Source organism: Eublepharis macularius, chromosome 17 (assembly GCF_028583425.1).
Source record: "Eublepharis macularius isolate TG4126 chromosome 17, MPM_Emac_v1.0, whole genome shotgun sequence".
Lineage (NCBI taxonomy): Eukaryota > Metazoa > Chordata > Lepidosauria > Squamata > Eublepharidae > Eublepharis > Eublepharis macularius.
Genome location: NC_072806.1, coordinates 4,280,043 through 4,307,886, shown reverse-complemented (window position 1 = coordinate 4,307,886; position 27,844 = coordinate 4,280,043). Strand labels below are relative to the sequence as shown.

Below are 27,844 nucleotides of genomic sequence, written 5' to 3'. Positions count from 1 at the left end.
TGAATAAACTAAGGATTTAGATATGGTGCAAATGTACAACATACTCAACGTCTTGTCAGTATGGTGCTATCTTATAATATATGAGTTACTGAAGCCTCTCAGAATTCTGGGAATCATAGTTCAGTCAAGGGTCCCTAATTAGCTCTCCCCTTGGAACTACAGTTCCCAGCGTTCTTCACAATGAGAAAATGAGTTCTTCTAAACCAATTCAAGACTACAGTGTTGTTATGGCTTTGGATGCTTCATAAGGTTGCTAGCCAGGTCCCCTTAACCTCCTAGTGGGAGCGGGGGGAAGACCCAGCATTTACGTTGGCTGTCTTCTCCTGCAAATGCAAAGTGCGTGTGTGTTCTCAACAGGCGCGATGACATCACTTCCAGAAGTGACGTCATTGTGTTCGGCGGCAGGCATGCTTCCGCCCTTCACAGGGGCGAAGGGTGGAAGCATGCCCGCAGATGGGCAAAATGATGTCACTTCCAGAAATGATGTAATCACGACTGTAGGAAGTGTGTCCACTGTGTGCTGGCTGAGAAGGTTTCTTGCCTCCAGAGCCTGTTCCCTGGAGTCTTTTCCCCCACCGGCCTTGTGAATGACAGCGGGGGGGCGGGGGCGGGGAGAGAGGCTGGGAGTGGCGCATCCCCCGCCCCCACTGGAGGACTGGCAGCCCTAATGCTTCACTTCGTGGGCAGAGATGCTTCTGATATTTCAGGAGTTCCAACTTACCTGGACTTGCTTCCAAAGTGGAAATAACTTGATAGGAATCTTCTGATCAGTTTTTTTTCCCCAGATTTTACATAGACATGTGTTGCTCTCTTCACCTATAATCTGTTCATTTCTACTCATTTTTCTCCCTGTATGGCTGGTAAGAGCCCTGTGGCGCAGAGGGGTAAGCTGCAGTACTGCAGCCCAAGCTCTGCTCTTGATCTGAGTTCCATCCCGGCGGAAGCTGGGTTCAGGTAGTCGGCTCAGCCTTCCCTCCTTCCGAGGTCGGTAAAATGAGTCCCCAGTTTCCTGGGGGTAAAGTGTAGATGACTGGGGAAGGCAATGGCAAACCACTCCATAATAAAAAGTCTGCCAAGAAAATGTCGTGATGCGATGTCCCCCCATGGGTCAGTCATGACTTGGTGCTTGCACAGGAGACAACCTTTTCCTTTACCTTTTTATGGCTGGTGTGTATTGATCAAACCCGTTAAAAAAGCAATCTTGTTGTGGATGTATCAAAACCTAATGATGATGATGATGATGATGGTAATAAATAACAACAACAACACTGACTTTGTTCCACGCTCTCAGTGGGCACTGATCTGTCTAGAAGAGTATTTTTTTAGCACACTGTTACTATTTTTGTGTAGCCATGCACAGGAGCACATGTGCACATTGATCAAACTGCAGAAATTTTATTTATTTGCTTTGTTTATCCCCCACCTTTCTCCCCAGTCGTGACCAAAAGCAGCTTATAGAATTCTCCTCCATTTTATCCTCATCACAACCTTGTGAGGTAGGTTAGGCTGAGAGTGTGTGACAGGCTCACGGTCACCCAGTGAGCTTCCGTGGCAGAGTGGGGATTCGAACCTGGGTCTCCCAGATCCTAGTCTGACACCCTAACCACTGCACTCCGATGCAGGACTCCTGCTTTGATGCAGTCCTATATGCAAGTCCATCACGGCTGCTTTTTTCAAAAGTGTCTGAGCAATGCACCCATGTGCATCAGTGGCAGAAGGAAAAGATGCTGAAAGCCCGTGGCAGGTGGGGTGTGCTCCAGAATTAAGTTCATAATTTTTGTAATTCAGTTGGAATTGAAAGATGAAACCCTGGCACCGTAAAAGATTGGGAAGTGTGGTACATCCTTTTTTGTGTGTAAGCAACGTGCTGACTTTTTGAAGGGGGTTCCAAGCAGGGATGTGATTTCCCGCCCCCCTCCAAATGTGTAAAGTGAGCAAAAAAAAAAATAGCTTTGTTGCAAGTTTGCTGCTCAAATTGTATTTTGGGCATCTAAAAGGGCTGCGTGGATCAGCCTCCAATTGAACGATAAATTCAGCTGGATAATGGCAGTGAATTTATCACCCGTTACTTTTATAGCCTCCACCACACACGCTAGGTGCTGCGTGCTAGTTAACAAGGGTGAGCCTGCAGGCTTGCAACCTAATAAAAAGCCAAGGAGCCTGGCGAGGTGGGGCAGGAAGGAAGCGTTTAAAGCAGTCGTAGGCCCGTAGCCCTGCCATGAAAGGGCATGCCTCATAGCATTGCAAGGAGGGGTGGAAGCGGCAATTGCTTTAATTGACAGATTAATCAGCCCGAACATTGCTTGGCTGAAAACAGGCTTTTTGAACTCCGTGGTCTCCAGCAAAGGGCACCTTGAGACGCCTGTGCGTGTCCTTCGTTGTCCTCCTCCGGACTAAATCTGATTCAATCGATTTGCAAAGCCAGATGTTGAATCGGCTTCAAAACTCTTTCAAGGTGGGGGCCTCTGTAAGTTGTCAAGGCCTGCTCCGTACCGAGCCCCTCTTTGTCTTCTAGACTTTCCCCTCCACACACACGTTCCTTTTCTTTTGCCGTCTTCTAGAATGTTCTCGAAGATGGGAGGAGTTCCGAACATGGCAAGGTATACATCGCCACGCAAGGCTGCCTCCAAACCACAGTGAATGACTTCTGGGCAATGGTGTACCAAGAGAACGCTCACGTCATCGTCATGACCACCAGGGAGGTGGAGCGAGGAAGGGTGAGCACTTTGTTCTCCTGACTTCTTGTGGCTGGCTGTTCCACATGCATATCGCTGTCCACATCAGGACTTGAGTCTAATGGCACTTTGGAAACCAGCAAGATTTTCATGGTATAAGATTTTGAGAGTCAGAGCTCCTTCAAATACTCCATGTCTGCATGTTTACTACACACGTAGCAAACTAGAGGCACTTTCAGTTAGGTTTGTTGCCTTGTTTGTGTTGCTAAACTGTTACGCTGTTGGGTTTTTTTGCCATTCTGGTTGAAGTAATCTGTTTTCCTTCTCTGTGTTATCCATTTTTCCCCATGGTTTTCTAAACCGCAGTGTTTCTCTCTGATGCCAGATGTCTCTTGGCTGACTCCCCCAGACCATTCCCTGGGCCGTTTCCACACTACTCACCTTCTTCTGGAACGGGGCACAACGTCATGAAAAAACTGCAGAAGATAGCGTCTTCTTGTGCGAGTTTTGCGCGACGTTGCGCAAAACTCATGTGACAAGATGCTATCTTCCGTGGTTTTTTCGTGATGTTGCGCCCGGTTCCGGAAGAAGGTGAGTAGTGTGGAAATGGCCCTGATGTGGCATTGCCTCTGCCGGGGCTTTTTTTCTGGGGAAAGAGGTGGTGGAACTCAGTGGGTTGCCCTCGGAGAAAATGGTCACATGGCTGGTGGCCCTGCCCCCTGATCTCCAGACAGAGGGGAGATTAGATTGCCCTCCGCGCCGCTGGAGCGGCGCGGAGGGCAATCTCAGCTCCCCTCTGTCTGGAGATCAGGGGGCGGGGCCACCAGCCATGTGACCATTTTCAAGAGGTTCCGGAACTCCGTTCCACCGTGTTCCAGCTGAAAAAAAGCCCTGGCCTCTGCAAACCTGAGCTCTCTTGGGCGGCCTCATTTCCTAGCAACAAATTAGTTGTGAAAGGGCTGCTTTGCCTCTGCAGTGCATTCCTTTTAAGGGCCGGCTTCCCCTTTCCCTCCTCCTCCTCACTGCTGTCTGAAAACTCTGTTTCACACCAGAGAAAGAGGAGGAAAGTTGGTGAAAGGTAGCACTGTGAAAGGGCCCTACCACATCAGGATGAACGCTATGCTAAGCCTTTCTCCCTGGTGGGCTAATTTTCTACATGCAGGGAAATCCTACAGTATAGGATTCAAGCATGTAATTTATTTTTGTATTCAGGAAAATTATATTTTGCCTTTCAACCAACCATTTACCCAAGGAGGCTAATGGTGAAGATTGATACAGCAACCATTTCCTCACCTGTTGTTTTGAAGACGTACAACCTTTGAATTTTACCACCTTGTTCTCCATAAGGGCGTGGGTTCAGATATAGACATAGTTTGTGGCTCACTCTTGGTGCTCTTTCCTCTGTGCCAGGATTAAGCCACCTATTGGAAATCCTGGTTTGTAAAGAAGAACTCTAATCCTGCTTTGCTGTGAATCTGGAAGTCTGTGAACCGCATGTGAGGGCCAGAGGGATAATAGAGAATGCGCAAGCCCTCTATCCTGTGACCCGGGTTTGACAACACTGGACCCACACCAGTGTGTAGCTTGGAACTGACAAATTTGGCCTGTTCTCAGTCGATGATTTTCTGAGTGGGTTTGACCTGGTGCTCTGAGAAATGCCTTTTGAGCATCTTTGCAATGTTTGCTTGGTCGTTCTTACTGGGGGTTGAAAACTTTGTGTGCAAACAAACCTCTCCCTCGTTTAAAAGGGGGAAAAAATGAATGTGGCGTCTGTCTCCTGGGACTCTTGAAACGATGGGTCCGATGGAAGATGGGGGAGCATTCCTGCCCTTTGAAGCCCAAGGTCTACGGGAAGTGTGGCTGGGCGATGGGAAAATAGTCTCCCCCCCACCTTCTCTGCCATCAGAAGTGTTCGGCAGCGAGTGCCCTTATTGGTTTGAAGAAGGGGGTTGAAGCGTTCTCTCACATTTTCTCAACCTGTCGGAAAGAGCAAGTGGATTATAATTAGTTTATGATCAGTGTGAATGGGCTCTTTCAATGAGAACTTGAAAGCGAGCCAGCCGTCCAGTAATCGTTGTGCCATTCGGTTGCCTTATTAGCTCACTCGTACGAGTATGTGTATGTGCGATGCTTTTCCAGTTGCGTCTGTCATTACTGACAATGAGAATAGAAAATCGGGATGCTAATCTTTTATCGAATCCTCCTCGAGCTGTGTCTGAAACCATTGTTTTTGAGTATGTCCCTCTCGCTTTCCCTTTTAAAAACGGTTTAAGAATCGTTTAGGGTGGGCCCGCCTTTCCTCTTTTTCAAAATGACTTGGTAATTATATATCAGAGATGCCTAACTGAAAACGTGACCTGTTTTTCTGAAGAAACCAATTAAGCCATTGATTCCTGTTCACTAAAGAATTTTTAATGCTTTGTGCTAGATTATTTGATAATATGGGGGTGCACCTCTTTTTTTTTTTTTTGCATTTATTGGTTTTAACATTTTTGCATGATCATTGAAATGGCATGGGCATGTTTTCCGAGAATACCTGACGCTTTAAATGTTTGCCCTCCTTTTTCAGCTGATTAGCTTCCTGAACAGCACAAAATCTCAAACAGATAAAATGAAATACACACTATATATTGTCGAAGGCTTTCACAGCTGGAGAACTTTAGTTGTTGTGGATTTTCCGGGCTGCATCGCCGTGGTCTTAGCATTGTAGTTCCTGAAGTTTCGCCAGCAGCTGTGACTGGCATCTTCAGAGGTGTAGCACTGAAAGACAGAATTCTCTCATTTGACACGGAGAGATCCCTGTCTTTCAGTGCTACACCTCTGAAGATGCCAGTCACAGCTGCTGGCGAAATGTCAGGAACTACAATGCCAAGACCACGGCGACACAACCCGGAAAATCTACAACAACTAACGAAATACAAACTGTTCCTATGGGGTTGGATTTTTCAGCTGCCTTTGGATCGGGGCATAATGGAAGGATGTTTGGTGGTTGTTTGCCCTATTTACTCTCTTCAGATTGCTTGGATCCCTGTACTCAATATTTCCACATTCTTTAGGGTGGGCTCTTCTTCCTCACTGTTGTGCATTTTTTTTGCAAAGATAGTAACAGATACAGCATCTGTCCTCCAGTATTAATATTGTGGCCATGGAGTGTTAATGTCGCAGCGTCTGCTCGAGTTACCACGTCCTGTTAAAGGCCCAAATGGCTTAGGCCTAGGTCAACTGTGTGTGTGTGCATGTGTGTATGGAAGGGGTCACATCTGCAACCCACAAAAGGCCACTGTCAGCAGAAATCACTGGCAATGCCAAGAGGTCTCTTGGTAATGCGGAGAGTGGGTCTTTAGCTGCTGTTGATAATAATAATTTCATTATTATTACTATACAGAATTAAGGGGTGGTGTGCATATAAACCTAGCGGATCTCCCTATTTGCGCAGACTTCAGGGTATGATCTTGTGGCAGGGAGTCCCACAAGCAATAGCGGTCCATTGCCAAAATCCATCTTAATCCAGTTTTGGTGTGTGTGTGGGGGGGGGCAAGACTACTACACTTTGAAGAATGATTGGTTTTCCTCCTTTCTAATAGACTTGATTCTCTCTCTGCAGAATAAATGTTTCCGCTACTGGCCGGATAAACACTGCACCAAGGAGTACGGCTGCATCAGTGTAAGGAATATCGGTGAACAAGAAGTCCAGGGTTACCACGTCCGAGAACTGGAGATTGTACGGACAGACAGGGTGAGGCATTCCGCTGTCTCTCTGACCCAAGAGATTAAACACTGTTGAGCTGTGAATTGGTGGTTAAGAACCTGCTGTGTGCATACAGAAGGTTCAAGGTCAAAGCCCCTGAATCCCCACGTTTCAGGTGTTGGGAAAGACATCTCTGCCTGAGAACATGGTGAGAATAGGTAGCACAACAGTCGACGGACCAATACCTTGAGTTGGTTTAAGGCAATTTCATGTGTCCAAAAAGCATAACTGTACAGATCTATGCTTTAACACCATACTTCTTCTCTCCCCCCCCCACCCCATTCCTTCTTCCAGGGCTCATTTCGAGGGGGAACGCACAGGAGCACAGTTCCGGCAGTTCCCCAAAGAGGTCACATGTCAGGTGGCCCCGCCCCCTGACTCTCAGCCATTTTGGGCCCGTTTCGTCCTGGATTGGGGCCAAAATGGCCTGGATCGGGCCTCTTGACGGGTGGTGGATCACTCTCCTGTTCAGCAGCAGCCCGATCCTGACCATTTTGGGCCCCTTTTCAGCCATTTTCAGCCTCTTTTTGCCATTTTGGGCCCAATTTCAGTCCTGAATGGCCAGGATTGGGTCCAAAACAGCCAGGATAGGTGATGTCAGGGGGCGTGTCATATGCAAATCAGTTATGCTAATGACACATTTCTGGTGATGTCAAGGGGTGTGACATATGCTAATGAGTAATGCTAATGAGTTCCTCCAGCTCTTTTTCTACAAAATGACCCCTGCCTTCTTCCATAATATAACTTCTGAATGTGGACATACTCTTTCTTGTCTTGGAAGGTATATTAAAGACTCTGTATATGTGTTTTGCAGGAGTGTAAGAAAATAGGAGTATTAAAAAATTGTAATAGTTACAGAATTTAGTCACTGGGAAAATTTTGGTTTTCATATATTTTTAAAAAAATCAACTTTCTGTGTTTCAAGCAGGAGGCCCTAGAAAGTGTACAGACGATGCCTTTTGAAGTCTCATAAACCAAAGGGAATGCTGAATACAATTTCCCAGAGGTTTGGGGAAAGATTTCTGGCCCCTGGGTAACTCTTCCTCAGCAAACTAGTAAAGCAGAAAAATTGGTTGTGCAAAATAAGAGAGCACACACATCACAAATATTCAGTTTGCATAATAAATACAAGCCGCAGTCTTCAGTATTTCTGGATACGTTTTTGTAGGTTTTTTTTAAAAGAAAAATTCAACCATCATGTATACATGCATTTCAGGCTACCTGCTTAGTTCTCTTCTTTCACCCCTTTTGCTCTTTTCCCCCCGCCTCTTCTGGTTCCTCACTCCAACCCACCCCTTCTTCCTTTCCTCCCCTCTCTCTGCATGCCGTAAGAAATCTCGAACCTTGAATGAATTCTTTGTAGAACAAAGATCCACACTTGCCTTAGCTATTTCCAGTGAGCATCTCGATGGCTTTCCTTCGTCTTGCAAGCCATGAGATTTGGGGTGAAGGAATGCCAGTGTGGGTTGGAATGCTGGGAGTTGACTCGGCTGTGTTGGGCCAATATTTATCTGATTCTCTTTACACTGTTTCTCTGCATATCATACCTTTGGTCACTAGTGTGGGCCTTGTAGGGCAGTGGCTGAGGCCTTAGGGTCTCCGCTGCCAAGGCCTGAGGGTCCACCACAGTGTTGAACCAGCACCTCCTACCCTCTTGCTCTGTGTAATAATATCCAGACTGAGCCTTCCTTGTATTGGCAACCAAGAGAAGGAACGTGCTGGCCACGAAGAAATTCCAGGAGCACCCAAAGGTATCTGTAACCACTCCTGCAGTCATGGCACTCCACGACTTCCTCCTTTCTTTAGCCGGAATAGTGAGCACCATGTTCGGTCTTGTCTCTTCCTTCCCCTCCATCTCGTGTCTCGTGCTTCGGCCAGTATCCTACAAAGACCTCCCTTCTGTCTATTAAATCTTGCAGGAGGAACGGCCCCGACGAATCCAGCACTTTCAGTTCTTCAGCTGGCCAGACCACGGGGTTCCCAACGAGCCGGGAGGAGTTCTTCACTTTCTGGACCAAGTCAACCGAGCTCAGGCGAGCTTTGCCGAGACGGGGCCGATTGTCGTGCACTGCAGGTGAGTGGCTGGAGTGGAGGTGGCTGTGCTGTGAGGGAGGGCTGTTGCAGAGGGAGGTACAGTCGGGCAGCGTACACTGGTATCCCAAACCCGGCTGAAGGCCGATCGCCCTGACGGCGCTGCTTCATCTCTCTTTTGCATGGAGCAGCTGAGAAGATCGGAGGTGGCGTGCCTTGCTTGAGGTTGCCTAAGGGTGGCTTGGCAGTGCAGCCGTTTGAGCTGAAACTATAAAGAGACAGTGTTGTGAAGTGGTTAGAGTGTTGGACTAGGACTGGAGCAATCTGCATTTGAATGCTCACTGGGTTCTAAGGCTCACTTAGCCAAATGCTCCCTTTCTTGTTCTCTTCGCCCAGCGCTGGGATCGGACGTACCGGCACCATCATCGTGATAGACATCTTAATGGACACCATTCACCGGCAAGGTACACTTGGGGTCTTCCCATCTCTCTCTCCTGCTCTTGGATGTAATAGAATCTGATGCATGCTGGTAAATAGCAAAGAATTTCGTCACCTGCGAAGGGTGGAAATGACCTCTGGACAACCAGAGGGAGCAAAAAAGACCCAAGGGGGTTTTCCCGTTTGAATCGGAAATGCTCCTTGTTGGCTTCTTGTTCATGCTTGCTCTTGCGTGCCTCCTTTCCCCTCGTGCAGGCTTGAACTGTGACATCGATATCCCCAAGACCATTCAGATGGTGCGAAGACAGCGGTCTGGGATGGTGCAGACAGAGGCGCAGTACAAGTTTGTCTACATGGCCGTGCAGCAATACATCTCGACTGAACAGAAGCGGCTAGAAGAGGAACAGGTAGCTGTTAAACATGCTCAGATCTTACTTACTTTATTTATTATTTTTAAAAGTTCTGCGCTGCCTCTTTGGAGTTCTGATTGAGGTGGCCTACTATTAAAAAAAGCACAGTATGAAAAAATCTGCAAGGCTTTCTTCACAGGGCTTGGTTTCCCCATTGCATTCTGCCGCTCTTTTCTGAACACACTTTATTTTTTTGATGTCCTTCTGGAAATGTGGTGGCTGGGTGGTGGAGAGTGCCCTCAAGTCATAACTGACATATGGTGGCCCCTGGTGGGGTTTTCATGGCAAGAGACTCACAGAGGTGTTTTGCCATTGCCTGCCTCTGCAACCCTGTTCTTCATTGGAGGTCTCCCATCCAATTACCAACCGAGGCTGACCCTGCTTAGCTTTGGAGATCTGACGAAATCAGGCTCAGCTGAGCTAACCAGGTGCCCAGAACAGGACAAAATATCCCAACTGAGGCCTCGAACAGTGCTTTCTCATGCCTTTTCTAACTTTGGAAGTTGGACTCTCCCTCCTGTAGAGTGCTCAGAAAGCCAGATTGAGAGATACATACTTTCTGTGTGTATAGAAGAGGCTCTATGGGCTGGAGAGAACAGATCGAGCCTTTCTCCTTGTCTTGTTTTCAGAGAAACACACGGAAAGAGCGAGAATACTTGAATATCAGATGCCTTCCGATGGAGAAACCCAGGTCCCCTTCACCAGGGTATGTGGGTGTTCCTGAGCCGAGAAAGTACCATTCATGTTGATGGGAGGCAGGGCTTTTTTTCAGCTGGAACGCGGTGGAACAGAGTTCCGGCACCTCTTGAAAATGGTCACATGGCTGGTGGCCCCGCCCCCTGATCTCCAGACAGAGGGGAGTTGAGATTGCCCTCCGCGCCGCTGGAGCGGCGCGGAGGGCAATCTCAACTCCCCTCTGTCTGGAGATCAGGGGGCGGGGCCACCGGCCATGTGACCATTTTCTCCAAGGGCAACCCAGTGAGTTCCACCACCTCTTTTCCCAGAAAAAAAGCCCTGGTGGGCGGGAAGATTTACTTCCATGTTGGTTTGGACTCTCTAAGGCTAATTCCCAAGCACAGGGAGTCGCACTTGGTGATCTCTGCTTTTGCTCTCCAGAACTGAGGATGACTCTTCCTCCGTATATGAAAACCTCAATGTCAAAACCCCAAAGGTTTTAGAGCGGAACAGCTCTGGGAGATAGCAGCTTGAGATGAGCAAGCACAGCGCGGAATGTCAGGTAGGAAAGTGCGCGCCGATTTGGGGGGGTTTTCTGTTCTTTATTCTCCGCAAAAATAAAAATTGTGTTGCCGCAGGCCACGAGTCTGTGACAAAGAGTGAACCAAAATAGACAGCCTCTGGCTTATGCCCATTTTCCCCACACACTGAGCCGAGATGGAGGATTTCTGGCTCAGAACAAATTAACGTTTGTTTTGGCCAGACTGGGTAACGCGCCCCCTACCCAGTTTGTCTTCTTGCTACCCATCATAATTTAAACTGCGGGTTAGTATCTTGGTTGGTAGCAAGAGAACAAACCTCAGTATGTTGCTTGTCCCGATTCACACGTCACGGCCAGTTGCCCGAAAATCTTTCGTTTCAGCTCTTCCTCCAGAGGGAGGAAGAACTCCTGCCTCGTCCACATCATGACCCAAATGGAGATTTTTCATGATCGCCTGAACATAGCTAACATGGGATAAATTCTCGAAACACTTAGCATGAGATGCTTTTTTCCTTATTATCTGTGTCAATAGTATGAAGTGTTTCAACTTCTCTGGTTGGGGCCCTTTCCCACATGGAGCCCTGGGCTAATCTCAGGCTTGATTTTGTGACCAGAAAGACTCTGCTTGTAGGTAGTCCATATTTTCAAACACAGGTTTAGTTCTCAGCAAGGAGGGGCTTCCTGTATCTGAGAGCTAAGCTACAAGTGACTCCAGACACATTTTTTTAAACATGTCAGGGACGCAATTTTACCTGGAAACTGTAGTTGGAAACAGGTTACGTCTCTAGCGCGGGGAGGCAGAGGAGGAGAATAGGTTTTCAAAGATGGTTTTCAAAGGCAGAGCCCCGTGGGATCGCTCGGAGAGAAACTTTGCAATTGTTTTCTTGCAATCTCAATGGAGAGATGAACTACCAGCTCTTCCCCTCCCTTGCCTCCCCGTGCTAGGGAGAGGGTCCTGTATTCCTCTCTCTGATGAGACTGCAAGAACATAATTCTAAAGTTCCTCTCCTCTAGCAATCCCGCGCGGCTCTGTCTTCCCCTCCTCTGCCTGCCCATGCTAGGGACATGATGCTGTTTTCCACTACAGTTCCCAGGTAACATTGTGTCCCTGGCCCATTAAAAAGCATGTGTCTGGCATCACTTGTAGCTTAGCTCTGAGAGCCAAGCTACAAGTGACGCCTTACACAGGTTGGACACTTGTCAGCTTCCCTCAAGTTCTGATGGGAAATGTAGGCGTCCTGGTTTTACAGCTTGGCTCTCCATTACAGCTGCAAGACCAGGATGCCTACATTTCCCATCAAAACTTGAGGGAAGCTGACAAGTGTCCAACCTGTGTCAGGCGTCACTCGTAGCTTGGCTCTGAGTTTCAGACTGCTGCAAGAGGGGGTACTTGTAGGTATAGACTTCACATCTCCTTTCTCCTTCCTTATCCTTAGGACTTAACCGGGAGTTCTGGCCCTCCACTCGCCTCAATCTGCCGCTGCCGCCTCACCGCTGCTCTTTTCCTTCGTTCTCAAAGCACTTTGGATTCAGCACGGAAAACCAAAAAAGCCCCTTGCTGTGGGGCTTGCCTCATGGAGGGTGGCGCACCCCCAGCCTAACTTATTCAGGAGAGACGGATTTTTTTTGTTTTGTCCGTCACCCCTTGTTATCTGCAAGTGCCTCTGGATTACTACGATAGAAAGTACAGATAGCCTCTTTAACTTGTTGTTTTTTAAAAAATATAAAAGTAATAAATGGATTGGTGTCTGTGTCTGAAACATTTCACAAGGACCGGGGGAAATGAGAGACGGGTGGACGCTCAGGAAGGAGGAGGGGGAATTGTCCCCGTAGGGATGGATTCGTTCAGTCATTTGTTTTGCATCCAGGGCCGATTCCACATGGCTTACCTGAAGCCGGGACGTTGCAGATCATGCCAGAAAAAACGCAGAACATCACGTTTTCTTGCGCGACATCGCGCAAAACTCGCACGAGAAAACGCTATCTTCCGTGTTTTTTACAGCATGATCTGCAACGTTCCACAATGTCCCGGCTTCAGGTAAGCCGTGTGGAATCGGCCCAAGTCTGGTGTAGCGGTTAGAGTGGTTATCGCTGCAGAAAATTGAATTCGAATCCCTACTTGGGCCGTTTTTACACATCTTAAACATTGCTCAAAACCGCGCAAAACTCAAGGAACGAGGCGTCTTCAAGACGCGATTTCTGACATCATTGCGCCATGAAGTTGCCTCATTCTGAGAGTTTTGAGCGGTTTTGCACGATGGTTAAGAAGTGTGAAAATGACCTTGGTCACCATGGTCTCTGCGAAACTTTAGGCTAGAGGTTCGTTCTCCTGAATCGTCCTCACAGGGTTCGTGTGATAAAATGAAATGGAGAGTCTTGTACTCAGGAGAAAGAATGGGATCCAGCTGTGCTAAGATATTTGAATATATTTCTTGCTTCTCTGCAAGCAAAGAAATGCAGCATGGGTTACAGGTGTTTTCCCTATGGGGACAGGCTTGTACAGGTTCCTCGTTCCTAGTGTGGTTGTGGATATAGTGCTGTGGCAACAAGATTTCGGCATGGCAGGTTTCCCTACATTTCCCCCGCCTGGGTCCCCTGGCAGCAGCTGCTTCCTCCCCTGCCATCAATCAGTACTTGTCATATCATTACAACACTCTATCAGGTTGTCTTATCTCCCAGCCTTTGTTTTTTAAAAAAGAAATGCTTGAGTCCCTTTTTGTTGTGGTGATATAAGGGGAAAAGCATATATTTCCAATGAAAGAGGCGAGAGAGGCTTTTTAAAAAAACAAAAACTGGGAATGAAGAGAACCTGGATAACAGGTTATGATGTTAGAACATTTTAAAGATATGTCAGTTGGTGATATAAAAGCAAAACAAAAAAGCCCTCTGATGGTGTGTGTAGGGGGGGGGCGTTTAAAAATCCTCGACAGGAATAGGAAAAATGGTGCCAGTGTGGAGGGGCTAGAAAGGTCCAGACTTCCAATCCACCTGGGTGCCAGTCCAGCTTGTGGTCTTTCCCAAAATTTTGCAGTAAAGCTAATTTAGGAATGGCAGGGAAAACTCCAGGTACACAGAAGCAATACAATGCAGCAACGAAGTGAGGGGGGGGACCCTGCTTCCCCCAAGCATCCAAATTGTGGCAAACAACCCATATTTAAAATATACACATTTACATACATAAGTCAAAGCAAAACGTATCTAGAAACTGGCAGCTCTTCTATTGATTCAAATTCCAGTCGGAAGTTGTGTTTTCTCTGCCTCTTTCTGGGAAAAATAAATATATTCTCCACACAAAGCTTCCCTATTAAGATGTTAATGTCACAGAACCGGGGGGCCAGCCACCTTTAATGCTGTAAACAACCGGTTAACGGGTGCAAATATCATGGCCTTTGCAAGACATCATGTTCCCCCACATTTTAAAAAGGTTACGAGGTTGTCTGGGCAAATTGCCTTGATGAGTGCGTCAAAAATTCAGCCGTTTCTCCGGTGTGTTTTGCGTTAGAGCAGCGAGGGAAAGCGCTGACGTCTGCCAGGTAGAAAACGCTGAATGGGGCAGCTGGTGCCTAAAACTATTAGGAGCTATTCTGCTTGAGCACCAAGGACTTCTCTGCTAATGTGACAGAGATCTATGAGCTGCGTGCCGGCTGTAACAAAGTAAAACTGCAACTGGATCAGAGCTGAGGTATGGGGAACAGGAGAACTGGGGCAATTATACCCTTTCTTGCTGTCCCAGTTTCCTCACTCTCAAGGCCAACGAGATGAGTTATATTCTCACCTTTCCATTTACCCTGCTGTCTCGGTTTTCCCTCTTTTTTGTTTGGGAAATGGCCCTGCCCGTTGCAAAGGAGTTTGGACCACAAAAAAATCATAGAATTGTAGGGTTGGAAAGGCCCTCCAGGGTCATCTAGTCGAACCCCCTGCACAATGCAGGAAATTCACAACTACCTCTCCTTCCCCCACACACACCCAGTGGCCCCTGCCCCATGCCCAGAAGATGGCAAAACACCGTCAGGATCCCTAGCTGAACTGGCCTGGGGAAAATTGCTTCCTGACCCCAAGGTGGCGATTGGCATTACCTTGGGCAGGCAAGAAGGGGCCATGGGAACTAAGCACTGATGTAACCCTTCTTGCCCAACCTCTCATGATCTGCCCATGTTCACAGAATCAGCATTGCTGTCAGATGGCCATCTAGCCTCTGCTTAAAAACCTCCAAAGGAGGAGAGCCCACCACCTCCCGAGGAAGCCTCTTCCACTCAGGGACGGCTCTGGCGAAAACTCTAGGCTGAAAACTCTTTTGATTTAATTTCAAGTGGTTGGTTCTGGTCCGACCTTCTGGGGCAACGGAAAACAACTCCGTGCCATCCTTTGTATGACAGCCCTTCAAGTACTTGAAGATGGTTATCTTTAAGCGGGTCGAATGGGTGGCATACTGGTGACAGGCCAATCAGCCTTCATTGTTCTTCCATATGAGCCAAAGAGTGGGTCAGGCTGACATTCATGATTTTCCTTTGACTCCCATGTAACGGAGGCCTTATTTGCACAGGCGATTTTTGCCACTTTTGGCCCTGGACCTGGTTTTCTTCTAAATTCCAGACGATTAGCTCCCCTTTCAGATTTCAATGCGGCATTTCAGGGGTTCTCTAGCTGGCATTTGTCAGCAATACTGATTATATGAACCTAGGCAGATCATGAGAGGAGGGCTAGAAGGGTTACATCAGTGCTTTGTTCTCATGGACCCTTCTTACGTGCCCAGGGTAATGCTAATCGCCACCTTGGGGTCAGGAAGCAGTTTTCTCCAGGCCAGTTTGGCTAGGGATCCTGATGGTGTTTTGCCATCTCCTGGGCTTGGAGCAGGGGTCACTGGGGGTGTGGGGGAGGAGGTTAGCTGTGAATTTCCTGCATTGAGCAGGGCTAGATGACCCCAGAGGTCCCTTCCAACCCTATGATTCTCTTTTACGTTTTCTGCCTGTGCTTTTTATGCATCGGGAGAAACCTCGGAAGAGAGCCCTTGAAATGCCACATTAAAATCTGAAGGGGGTTAATCGTCTGGAATTTGGAAGAAAACCCAAAGAGGTATGGAGCCAAAACCCGGCAAAAATCACCCATAAAAAAATAATAACATTCAATGTATATACCGCCCTTCAGGGCAACTTAACACCCACTCAGAGCAGTTTACAAAGTATGTCATTATTATCCCTGGGGCTGAGAGAGCTCCAAGAGAGCTGTGACTAGCCCAAGGTCACCCAGCTGGCTTCAAGCAGAGGAGTGAGGAATCAAACCTGGCTCTCCGGATTAGAGTCCTGCCGCTCTTACCCACTACACCCAAAAAGGCCTGAACTCATTGAGGAAATCCCAGATATGCTTCCTTGAGGGTCCTCAGAAGATGATATGGAAAGGCTGCCCAACCCCTCCCGTTTGGTGCTGATTCAAAAGAGCAACAGCCCTTCCATTTTGCTAGTACTTTTCCTTCTTTTTAGGGCTGGGATTTTTATAATCCTGTCCTCTGTGCTTAATTTTTTAAAAATGTCCTTGTCTTCCAGGTGATTTCTGCCACAGGTTTCCCACCATGCTGCTTCTCATGTGAGACCTTGGCCGGGGGGCGGGAGTGGGACAAAAAGCAGGGACATTGGAAAACAGCAAGAGTCCCGTAGCACCTATAAGATTAACAAAATTAGTGGTAGGGTATGAGCTGTGGCTCACGAAAGCTCACACCCTACCACTAATTTTGTTAGTCTTATAGGTGCTACTGGACTCTTGCTCTTTTCCGCTGGACTAGACAGACTAACACAGCTACCCATCTTGATTTAACAGGGGCACTGTGTGCCTAAAATGGAAGAGAGGAGAAAGACATAAGCTGCTTTGGGTCTCCGCTGGGGAGAAAAGCAGGGTATAATTGAAGTAAAATTTAAAAAAACAATTCCCAGTTTCTGAAGTTTTCCAGCTACCATACTCTCACTCTTTCTTCTTCCCCCCCCCCCAAAACCTCCCTCCTTCCCTCCCTCCCGTCTGTTAAGTAACATTCTTCCCTAAAACAGCCAGTGAAATAGATCAAGGCAAAAGGCAGCCAAGAACCAGCATTGCTATAACACCACACACATCTATATCTATAAAATTGAAATGTTTTAATATCACATATAAAATTAAATATTGTCTTTATAGAGAATGGAACACACGTATTGTGCACGGTGGATTCAGTCTTTGGCACAAGGTCCTTTGATTTTTTTTTATTGTCACCGCAATACGTCAAGGCACAACGTCATACAAGTTCGAACCACCTGCTTATTATTTAGTTCTTGATTTCCAGCAGTTGCGGCAGGTTGGTTCCTCTGGCCGGCATCCTAAGGAAAGCCACCTGGTTGGAGTATTACCTTATAAAAGGTGCCCCCCCTTCCTGGCCATGCTCTATGTGGCCACTGGCATTAATACATCAATAAATAAAGGGTATGCGTGACAGCTGTCAAGATTTAGCATAGCAGTGTTTTACGGAGCTGTTAAAAGTGCATAGAGAGCAGTAAGAATATTTCAAGTAAAAACCCAGAGGAGCAACACAAAGTGTCAGTGTGTGCCGGGTAAAGTTCTAGGATGGGCTAGCGCCCCTCCAAGAAGAGGTCGACTCCTAGGATTGTCACCATATTGGCTCAAAGGCTGCCGTTGTTGGTGCTGCGCTGGTTGTCGGATGATATGGAATATATGGCTTGGTGATCGTGTATGTCCTGGCAAAGCAACGAAGGTTGCCCGTTTTTAGGACACACTGAACCGGCCACAGGATGATGCAAAAGAGAATAATGATCAAGGCCGACAGAAGGACGATGCGTTTCCAGTCGTCACACATGGCACAGCGGCACAACCTCCCCATAAAAGTTTCTGGGGGCAGCTCAGCAACTTCTGGCTTGCTCAGGCTCACGTCAATGCTGATGCAGTCGGGGTTCTCGGGGTCGGAAGACTGCCTGCAGAAAAGCCTGGAGCCTTCCATCCAGATCATCTTCTCACGCTGGAGTTCGGGGGGCAAGGTAGCCAGGAGTTCTTTGCTTGTCCGGAGACCCGGAGGCCCTTCCAGGGGGATTTCGGTGAGCTGCCTGCAGAAAGGGCACGGCAGCTGATCTTCGACCCGGTTCGCAGGGAGAGCGGCAGCCAAGCGGGCCAGGCACTCCAAGCAGAAGGTATGTTGACATTCAAGGACCTTGGGAGTCTTGAAGAGGTTGTCATAAGTGTTGAAGCAGATGGAGCACTCGATCGGGGAGGTGGGCTTGTCAGTCGGGGAGCCGAGCCTCAGTTTCCCATCCACGGGAGAGCGTATCGGGGAACACACCCTGGGCCTGCCTTCCGCAGGGGAGGTGATCACAATGGGGCTGAGCGGGATCGGTATTTCATCCGGTGCAGCTGGGATAGGACTGACGGGGCTCATGGGAGGAGATTCTGGCACTTCAGCTTGCCATATTTGGGTGATACAGGACATGACGGAATCTGCAGAGACAAAGAAAGGGATATGGAATGAAACTCTTGGTATGAACCGCATCACAGATGAGAGTGAAGTCCCTGGGTTCAAATCTAATCTCTGCCACAAAATCCCAAGCTAGCCTTAGAGCGGGCGCTCCTACTCTGGCCTACCTTACAGGGTGGTTGTAAGAACTGCTGTCAGTTTGTGTGCACAAAATGTCTTGTACTTGTGGCGGTGCTAGGAAATACTGGTTACAATTAATGTCTGCCTTTCCAGAGCCTAGAATCCTGCCACTGATGACAGAGTGAGCTGACTTAAGCCTTGCAAAGGCTAATTTTTCACCCAGTACAATCCCCGAGTCTGCTGAATAGTGGAGACAGAAGTAGCCTGTGTTTCTAGGATTCCACTCTTGCTTATAAACCGTAGAAATGCCTTGAGTTCAGTCCACCTATGAGAAACAGGATAGAAAATCTGTAGAGATGAGTAAATCTTCCCTGGTTTTTCTATCTTGTTTCTTTTTGTATTAACGTATAATATACATCTTGTCAACTTTTTCAGTAATCTACTTTTCGCTGTTCTAGCTTCATTGGTTCTCTGGATATGTATATTGTACAGGTCTCAAACACAGTGTAGGTAGCATTTATAAGTTGGCAGACTTCATTTCTAACTCTGATATATTGGCTTATAAATAATACTGGAAATTGCTACATTTTCGAGGGGAGATTTTGGTACAAGGAAACCAAGTCACTGGCTTGACTTGTGAAAGAGAAAAGAAAAATCAGAACGGGAGTTCCTGAATCTTAACAGCAGGGCTGAGAAATTTAGAGCCATCTCTCTTCCCTCTTTTTTGGCATAGTCGACTGGAATTTCATAATCACCTTGCAAAGTGAAAATCTTTTGCATGTGCTGTAGAATCCAGGACTTATTGGGGTCAGAATGATATAAATAAGAGGATAAATAATACTAATATTAGATGCTGAGGGCCCAAACAATAAAGGTGTCGTTTTTCATACTCTGCTTCTGAAAGATTCTTCAACGATATTTATTTCTTTGACAAATTTGTACACTGCCCCGCCATAGACTCGTCCAAGCGGAAATGAAACAGAATAATAAAAAAACCAGAATAAAACAAAAACAGCAATAGAATCATAAAAAAAACCTCGAGCGTTGTCAGAAGCAGCCATAATAAACTAGACAGAAGCATAAAAACAAAACACTTCCAAAGGTTAAAAAATAATATCTACAAAAACTGTCCTGCAGCTAGAAGCAGACCATAAGAACTACCACCAAAAAAGGTGAAGCCCCTCCACCTAAAACATGGCTAAAACACGTTTTGTCCTGGTGCCTGAAAGATGGTGTGTGTCAGAAATGAGAGTGTGCTAAAGGCAAGCAGCTACCACTTGCTGTAACACAGGGAGCAGAGCTGAGGGCAGAGAACCTTAACTGGTAGGCTGGACTTGATGGGAGAAAGTGGGGAAAGAAGGCAATTGTTTGTTTTGACACCCACCCACTTTGTTTTGACATTTGCCACCCACCCAACTTTCACCTCCACCAACGGCCATCACCACGAGTTCCTCCACACCTGAGCAAGGGAGAGAAGAGCAGAGGCAAAGGTGGAAGCAGAAAACGTCAAAAACACCTACCCCAGCCGGTGCTTCTCCGCAGGCGAGAAGACAGGAGGCCTGCTGTCTCCATGAAATCAACTAAGGGGTCTCGCTAGGGTGGAGGAGGTGGTGGTGATGGTGATGGGCAGAGATACCGACGCCTAAGACAGACAGACAAATCCATTCAGAGGCAAAGGAGCTGGACGGCACGGCTCCTAACGCACCATTGACCTATCATAGGTGGTGGAGACTGCCCTCAAGTCACAGTTGGCTTACGGTGACCCCTTTTCACGGCCAGAGACGAACAGAGGTGGTTTGCCAGTGCCTGCCTCTGCAACCCTGGTCTCCGTTGGATGTCTCCCATCCAATTACTAAGCGAGGCCGACCTTGCAATCTGCAATCTGACGAGATCAGGCTCACCTGGGCTATCCAAGTCAGGGCATCGCAGGATGCCATGGGTCATAAAGTGGAGATGTGTGTCAGTGAGGAGGCCCAAGCACCACCCAGGCAGAGGAACTGGGTGGCCAGAGCTCTCCTGCTCTGTAGATAGTCATAAGGCGGTGTGGTGGCACTCAGCCAGCCCACCAGCCATGCCACAGGGGCCAGCCAATACCATTATAGCTGGGCCTGGCTCCTCAACCTCAGCAAATCATGAGTTGATTCCAGGTGAGTATTCCAGGTGGATTTGAAGAAGAGAACTTTGACTCTTGGATCCAGAGGAGTTAGCCATGTTAGTCTGTAGTTGCAAAATAGTAAAGAGCCCAGTAGCACCTTTAAGACTAACCAACTTTACTGTAGCATAAGCTTCTGAGAACCCACAGCTCTCTTTGTCAGATGCATTGTCAGACGAAGAGATCTGTGGTTCTTGAAAGCTTATGCTACAATAAAGTTGGTTAGTCTTAAAGGTGCTACTGGACTCTTGGAAGCTCATACCCTGGAATCTTGTTGGTCTCTTAAGGTGCCACTGGACCCAAATCCTGCTCTCGCTGACTGGGATTGCAAACTTCTGGGTGATGCCTGGGGATTTCCCAAAATTACTACCGATCTCCACACGATAGAGATCAGTTCCTATGGAGAAAACAGCAGCTTTGGAGGGTAGACTTTATGGCATTATACCCTGCTGAGATGCCTCCCCGCTCCGTTTAGCCAGTGTATGTGCGATAGATTGTCTGAACCAAGGCACCTGCCAACGCTTGAACTCTCCTGGCTTTGTAGGGGCTGCCTGCTCACCTGTCCTCTTCAAACACAAGAGGTTTGCTCCTATCATCTCTCTCTGCCTCAGTGTGGTGGTAGGGGTTGAGTTTGGTAGGAAAAGAAAAAATAGTAGGGCACTGATCGCCTCCCACCCCAGAGTCCACCGGTCGGTGTAGTGTAAGCAGAAAGATTCAGGGTGGAGCTATTAATGGTAAAGCTAGCCAGTTGCAGAGAGATCCTTCGTGGGCCGGACAGCAGAGAGTCTGCAATCCATCCCAGAGGACTCTGTCTATCCATTTGCTTTTTGCTTCTCCTCATACCAGGGTCTTGTGCTCCCTTCTGCCTTGCAACCATGACATGGCAAGATGTTCCCTGCAACGGGGAACTGCTGCGGAACTCTGCTGTGGATTCCCCCTTTGCTGACTTCCTGGTTGGCTGAATTCAGGTCAAGAGCATCTCAGCCCCTTGAGTTTTATCTCTTCTTCTCATTAGCCAGGAGCTTATTTCCTGCTCTCGTCCCAATCTTGGCTGGCACTGGGTATATTTTTTTCCCCGTATTCCACTATTGCAATATCACCCTGGGAATGAGCAACAGTTGACTTAGGCTGATATTATTTATTAACCGTCTCTCCCTTTTCATTGGCCTCAGGAGGAGTTCAGAAGGGAGTTTTGACAACTTAAATTAAAACCCCTAAAGATGCCTCCACAGCAACACCGCAGGTGGAAAGCCCCTTCCTACAAAAAGCCGATTCCCTGGAATAATGGGGCAAGGAAAGGGTAGAAATTGCTTTGGGGCAGATCAGGGTTAGTTGCGGGTATCCTTGGACACGGGGCAACTAGAGGATCTTCATTGTAACATCTCCCTCTACCCAAGCCAAGGTTCCCATCATCTTTCCCCCCTCCCCCCTCCCCGGCAGCTACACTTTAAGGTCTAGAAGGAGCAAGATCGAGTCACTGCAGAGTGTCCCTGGCAAGGAGGTGTCTGTAGAAGCCCAGTTCACCCTCGCTCTTGTTACACCGCTGCCTCTTGCCTTATTGCCCAGTGGAAACCAGGAGAATGGCCATGTGTTCCCCCATCTCCTGAAGGGTCCTACCGCACATATTACTGATGCCAACCTGGGGCAGAGCTCCAGGGAGGGGGGGGGGGTCTCCCACAGTCCTGGGGCCACCACAGGAAGTGTCCCGTTACTGAGAAATAATTTTGTTTTCCACAATGGAAATGAAACAGGAGGGAGGGACCTGGAAGTAAGTTCTTGCACAAGTTCTGACCTGTAATCTGATTCAATTTATTTACAGATTTACCAATTTTATTTTTATAGCATGTTTCTATTTGCCAAGTTACCCCTGGACCAGTTTGACTTCACTGTCAAATTTGGAAAGTGATTTATATTAAAAGCAAAGAAAAGTAGGGGAGGGGGAGAGAGATACTAAAGTGAGACAAGGGATACCAGGAAAGGTTAGATACAGACTTGCTTTGGAGGTACCCTGTTGTCATAGAATCATAGAGTTGGAAGGGACCTCCAGGGTCATCTAGTCTGACCCCCTGCATAGTGCAGGAAATTCACAACTACCTCCCCACCCCCACCCCCAGTGACCTCTGCTTCATGCCCAGAAGTTGGCAAAACACCATCAGGATCCCTAGCCAAACTGGCCCAGGGAAAATTGCTTCCTGACCCCAAAGTGGCGATCGGCCTAACCCTGGGCCTGTAAGGAAGGGGCCACAAGAACTAAGCACTGATGTGACCCTTCTTGCCCTCCCTCTCATGATCTGCCCAGGTTCACAGAATCAGCATTGCTGTCAGATGGTCATCTAGTCTCTGCTTAATAACCTCCAAAGAAGGAGAGTACACCACCTGGTTTCCTCCAACAACATCCCTGCAAGGCAGGCTTAGCTGAGAGACTGCTCCAAGCTTACCTAGGGAGTATCATGGCTGTATAAGATCTGGAACCCAGGTTTACTCCCATTCCAGACCCAACACTCTAACCCTTATACCGTGCTACCTTTCTGGTGTATGTCCAATAGGCACACAGGCTTATGCCAGCTCATCGTTTAGACTTCTTGTAATGGGTGCAGGTTCCAACCTTCCTCCCATTGGATTCTTGTGTTTAATGGGAAGGATCTGGGAAAACGGCCATGATATTTAGATCCTGGGGAAAGATTTGTTTTCTGTGTACTCAAACTTGCAAAACTCGTTTCAGAGACTAGACTGAGCTGGAGAACGCCAGTGAGCAAGAAGGCAGCGTCATCCCCAACGAACTGCCGTTCTCTGGGGGGAAATATCATCTGCACGTCCCTCCGTGGGCTGCTTTGTCGAGGAACTGGAATGAAGCTGTCCTGCTTACGTCATGCCTTCCTTGCACGGTTTAAATCCAATGGCTAGCTCTGCACTGGCTTGGGCTTGGACCAAGGGGTGATCATGTGGTTCTGTCCCCTCTATGGAATACCGTACTAGCTCTGGAACCTCTTTGGTCAAAGGCAGTCTACCTTGTTGGGAAGAAAACACCTCCTTGTTTGCTTATCTCTAATATTTATCTTGCTCGCTGCCTTCTAGAAGCAGCTGCCGAGCCCCTGCTGACATCCCTGGCGGAACGCTGACATTCAATGGGCTTTTGGTCTGATCGAGCAGAGCAAAACACCCTGCCTTTAGGGCCAGCCGCTGGTGCACGATGCTCCAATGGATGCATGATGCGCCAACAACTATGGCTGTAATGGATGCAAAATTATCCGCCAGATGTGGGGGCCCCGTCAGCCCTTTCTTGGCTCAATATTAGGATCAGTTAGCAAAAAAGAAGATTAAGAACATTTGTGGACACACATCATGGGGCTGTGACTTTGTATCGGCAGCTGGCCATGCTCTCTTCTGTGCCCCCTGGGAGATGCTTAGTAGCACACGGGCATTCATAGGGTCATTCAGCTCTGCCTTAAGCACAAGATAGTTAAGGGGTACTGATTGCTGGATTAAAGTTAGTCGCTCTTCTCTTTTGCAGCCAAATACTTGAACTTGTTTAAGAATGAGAGATAAAGTCGCTTTTGCATGAGTCAGTGCTCTGGGCTTGCTTCAGTATGATCAGCAGCTCATGACCATTTCAGTGAGTCATCCAGAGAGGCAACAGGTAGCATCTCCTGAGGGCAGCAAATCCTTTGCTCTTGGGAGTGACTGGGTCTTGCAATCACACCCAGTACAGAGACAAGGCAAAGGTACTTGCACCTCCACCTGGGTTGAGCACAAGGTGAGAGCAGCAACTCTGGCAGAGATGCCACAGGAAGCCTCCTTGCACTTTGGGCTTCCAGGATTTCCCCCCCCCTTTCATTCTGCTTATGTGGCGCCGCCAGTGCACCACAGCCCACAGTTCTGTGATTACTCAACACTGTTGTGAATCAACATGCAAACCCAGCTGCCTCCTGTGGAGCTATGAGCAGAGCCACTGAGCCCCAAAGAGTGCTAATCTAGCCACGAGTCTCTGAACCGTCCCCGAGTCGTGAAATCACCATCCTACTACCTTCCCATTCAGACAACTGTCTTTCCACAATTCTCAGCACAGCTTCGCAGATGGAAAATAAGAGTTAAGTTTCATCGAGCTGTTTTGATTTGTTCCAGCCAGCTCTGTCTTACAGTAATTCCAAGGCCTAGAAATTTGAAAATATTTCCGCTCTTCTCTCCCCCGCACCATGTTCTCCACATCATGTGCTCATTTCCCATCCTGGGAAGACTGTTGTTTGCAGGCATCAATCCAACAGATAATTCTGCCTCTTCTCCGCCCCACGTCAACATCCTCTTTTGCTTATGATGTCACAAAATTGGCGCTCTTAAGATGATTACATGAGCAAGTGGCAGGATGTTGATTCCCGAGTGGCAGGAGGTACAGCCCTAGAAGAATCTGTTGCTCCTAGCCATCTTTGAGGTGTCACCTTCTGGGTCCCTGGCGCTATCCCAAGGACTCTCAAAGCAGCCCCGAGAGAAATGCTCTCTTGTCAAAACAGTCCGCGAACTCACATTCCACACCCTCCCTCAGAAAGGAGCATCAGGTGCCCTCAACAAGATTTACCTGTGAGAAAATCCTCTTCCTCTCCACCCCCCTATTTCCAGTCTTGAAGCTCCTTTAGTTCTACTCTCTGCAGCCACACAGTTCCCTTAGAAAAACAAGCTACAGTCTCAAATCATGCGCCTTTCCTAAGGAGCGAAGGAACCATCACATTACCAGAATTACCTTTCAGATGGACCAACTTTATTGTAGCATAAGCTTTCAAGAACCACAGCTCTCTTCGTCAGATGCTGCATCTGACGAAGAGAGCTGTGGTTCTCGAAAGCTTATGCTACAATAAAGGTGGTTCGTCTTAAAGATGCTACTGGACTCTTTACTATTTTGCAACTACAGACTAACATGACTAACTCCTCTGGAACTATTACCAGCATTGACAGCCAGGCCTTTTCTTTCAACACGGGTCCTCTTAAAAGATCCAGTTTGGTTTTCAGCACTTACTGTTTGCAAGTGAGAATTTTCAACAGCTGTCAAGTGATTGCAGGTCAGCACCAAACGTACAGGCTTTTGAGTCAGCCGATGACCACCTTTTCTGAAAATTTAGCATCAGATTCATGATGCCCATATTACATGTTGGAGAACTGAAGCTGAAGGAAAAGCGAGGTACGCCAGACTATCTAGCAAGGCCTAGCATATGGGTCGGCAACTGGGCAGCCCAGAGGTGAAATCTGGCCCATCAACAAACCCAGCTAGCAAACTCTAGTCTAGTTGGAAGAAGAAGTGCCAGGCTCACAGAGACATCATAATATTCTGCCCCTCAACTTATTTAATGTAACCGCGTTCCCTCTGTGAAGGGAGTTGCTGCAACAGAAATTTCCATTAATTAGCAGAATTAAGTTGGCACTAGAATCTCTCTTGCCAACTCAGACCTACCTGGCAACTACTGAGTTTTAGGGGTTTTTTGCTATCTCAGCAGCAGGCAAGAAATGAACGGTGCCAAAGAGAGATTAAAAACTGGTTCACTTACTTGTCCGGGCTTGCGAAGGTTAACAGCAGCCACGCATGTTCCGGCGTCTGTTCTTCCCCCCCTTGAGAACAATTGGAGGCCACTTCTATTTGGGCTTTTAAAAGTAGGTTGGGCTCATTTTATGGCATGAGAGAGCTCTCTGTTATGGCTCCGATAAACTTTTCCGGTTGGCAGACCTTAGACTGCCCGGGTGCAGCCTCAGCCGGCACCACTCACACGCCACTGGCATCAGAGCAATTACCTGGGTCTCTTTTATACCTTCTGGCCTGCAGGTGACTTAGAGGCAGCACCTGTCTTTCCCAATTTTCCAGCACGGCTCCCATTGGCTGGCTCAGCCACTGCAAAAGAGGGAGGGCGTGGCTTTGCTTGTTGACAAACTGGACTGGCTTGGGCAGCTCTGGGACTGAAGGATCAAGGTTCCCAGGAATTCTGACCACGTGGGGGTGGTGTGTCTTTTGACTCTACAAATTGAACATCTGCACATGGCTTCCTCGAACAGGGATGAGGAACCTGCTCTGAAACAGACGGGCTCCTCCAGATACAACAAGCTACAACACAAACCACCCTCTGGAGGGACAACAAATCAAACTACACATACAAGATAAATTTATGAATATTTTTTTTGGAAAGTGCAACAGTGTTAAAGGGCTCAACTCGAAAAACCTAACTATGATCCAGGATAACAATCCCGATATTCAATCAATAAGTCTCCGTCAATAAATATCAATAATAAATATCAATAAATAGTGGACATAACGTACTGTACACTGGATAACATTCCTAATAAATAATAATCGTTAGACATCCTCAAAGTCCAACTGGTGAAAAATAGTCCTTCGTGGAAAGATGCGCTGTACCTCTTTAACAATGTAAACGTAAGAATATGGACTGGTACCACTGAAATCATAATAGTCTAATAGCCGGGATGAGGAGCCGGCAGAGAACATTTTCCAGGCCATTTTCCAGAGTACATTTTCCCCGCTCCCACCCTCCACCCCCCATCACCATTCACCTGGCTGGTGGGGGGGGGAATGGGGGAAGAGGCCTCTTGGGCAATAGGGATCCCAGTTGCCTGCCGGTGATGGACAATCTTCCAGCAGTTTACCTTCTTGCCCGCCAGTTGCTGGCAACTGGAAGGAGGTTTTGGGCCACCCGCAGGGATCGCCCGCCACTGGCAGACACCCTTGGAACACAAGCAGCGTGCACGCTGATAGAGAACTGAATGATGTCACTTCCTGAAGTGAGGTCATTGCGCCGGCTCCAAATGGGCCAGAATTAGCCCCATGCAAAGCGCAGGAGCACAGCTATGCCCAGCGTGATGACGTCACTTCCTGGAAGAGTGTGCGTGCAAAGAGAAGCACGCTCAAGACGCGAGGTAAGTGCCAGGTCCCCCCTCCCACGAGGAGGATATAGGGACTTGCCAACCGTACCAGATGCACCATCACACCGCCCTGGAAAAGCTCCTGCGCTTTGCATTGGGCAGATTTCGGACCCCAACTGCTCTGCTGCAAAGTGTGGGAGCGCTCCTAGGCACTGCACAACGACATCACTTTCCAGAAGTGATACTAAAGGGACCTGGCAACCCTAACACACACACACACACAAAATCCAAATATGATATGAATACACAATGAGGATTTTGCAAATGTTATGAAAACAGAGTAAATGTTGATAATTTGTATTTTTGCAAACCCTTTTTAACATTTTCTATTCTTGCTCTTTGAGCCTAGGGACAAAGGGGCTGACCTATAACATACACAAGACAAAACACTGCGGAGCCTTGGGACTCATATTCGACCACTTCTCTGACTACAGTGACTTCCCAAGCTATTCCTTTCAAGCAATCAGATTGCAATCACATAGGCTAGAATTTTTTTTTAAGTCGTATTTAAGTGTGAGGTCTAGAAATTTGTTTTCATTAGAAAGAAAGCTGATATTTCCCCCAAAGAGTTAGATTGTTGCTTTAAAACACCAGATTTCAAGACTTTGTGAAGAAATCCTTGTGGGAAACAGCATTATGTAGTGATTAGAGTGTCTAGATCCAGAGGAGTGAGCCATGTCGGTCTGTAGTTGCAAAGAGTC

General features: G+C 47.7%; 2 protein-coding genes across 3 annotated transcripts in view; one reads left to right on the top strand and one right to left on the bottom strand.

Moving 5' to 3' along the window:
- LOC129345105 (tyrosine-protein phosphatase non-receptor type 11-like) overlaps positions 1-12,246 on the top strand; it is a 60,427-nt gene extending 48,181 nt beyond the window's left edge. Inside the window, exons 9-16 of the mRNA XM_055002097.1 lie at positions 2,562-2,717; positions 6,280-6,411; positions 8,343-8,497; positions 8,851-8,918; positions 9,148-9,299; positions 9,932-10,008; positions 10,419-10,539; positions 11,955-12,246. Of these exons, the coding sequence (XP_054858072.1) occupies positions 2,562-2,717; positions 6,280-6,411; positions 8,343-8,497; positions 8,851-8,918; positions 9,148-9,299; positions 9,932-10,008; positions 10,419-10,503 (825 nt within the window). The 3' untranslated portion in view covers positions 10,504-10,539; positions 11,955-12,246. The remainder of the gene's footprint in view (positions 1-2,561; positions 2,718-6,279; positions 6,412-8,342; positions 8,498-8,850; positions 8,919-9,147; positions 9,300-9,931; positions 10,009-10,418; positions 10,540-11,954) is intronic.
- Positions 12,247-16,621: 4,375 nt separating this feature from the next.
- On the bottom strand, positions 16,622-25,960 carry RNF223 (ring finger protein 223). 2 transcript variants are annotated; one of them, XM_055001840.1, is made up of 3 exons: positions 25,763-25,960; positions 19,600-19,721; positions 16,622-17,982 (listed from the first exon to the last, which is right to left on the bottom strand). In XM_055001840.1, the coding sequence occupies exons 2-3, from the start codon at positions 19,649-19,651 to the stop codon at positions 17,144-17,146; spliced, it is 891 nt and encodes a 296-aa protein (XP_054857815.1). In that variant the 5' UTR covers positions 19,652-19,721; positions 25,763-25,960; the 3' UTR covers positions 16,622-17,143. The 2 variants fall into 2 exon arrangements, with proteins under 2 accessions (XP_054857815.1, XP_054857816.1); XM_055001841.1 differs by lacking the exon at positions 19,600-19,721.
- Positions 25,961-27,844: the final 1,884 nt, after the last annotated feature.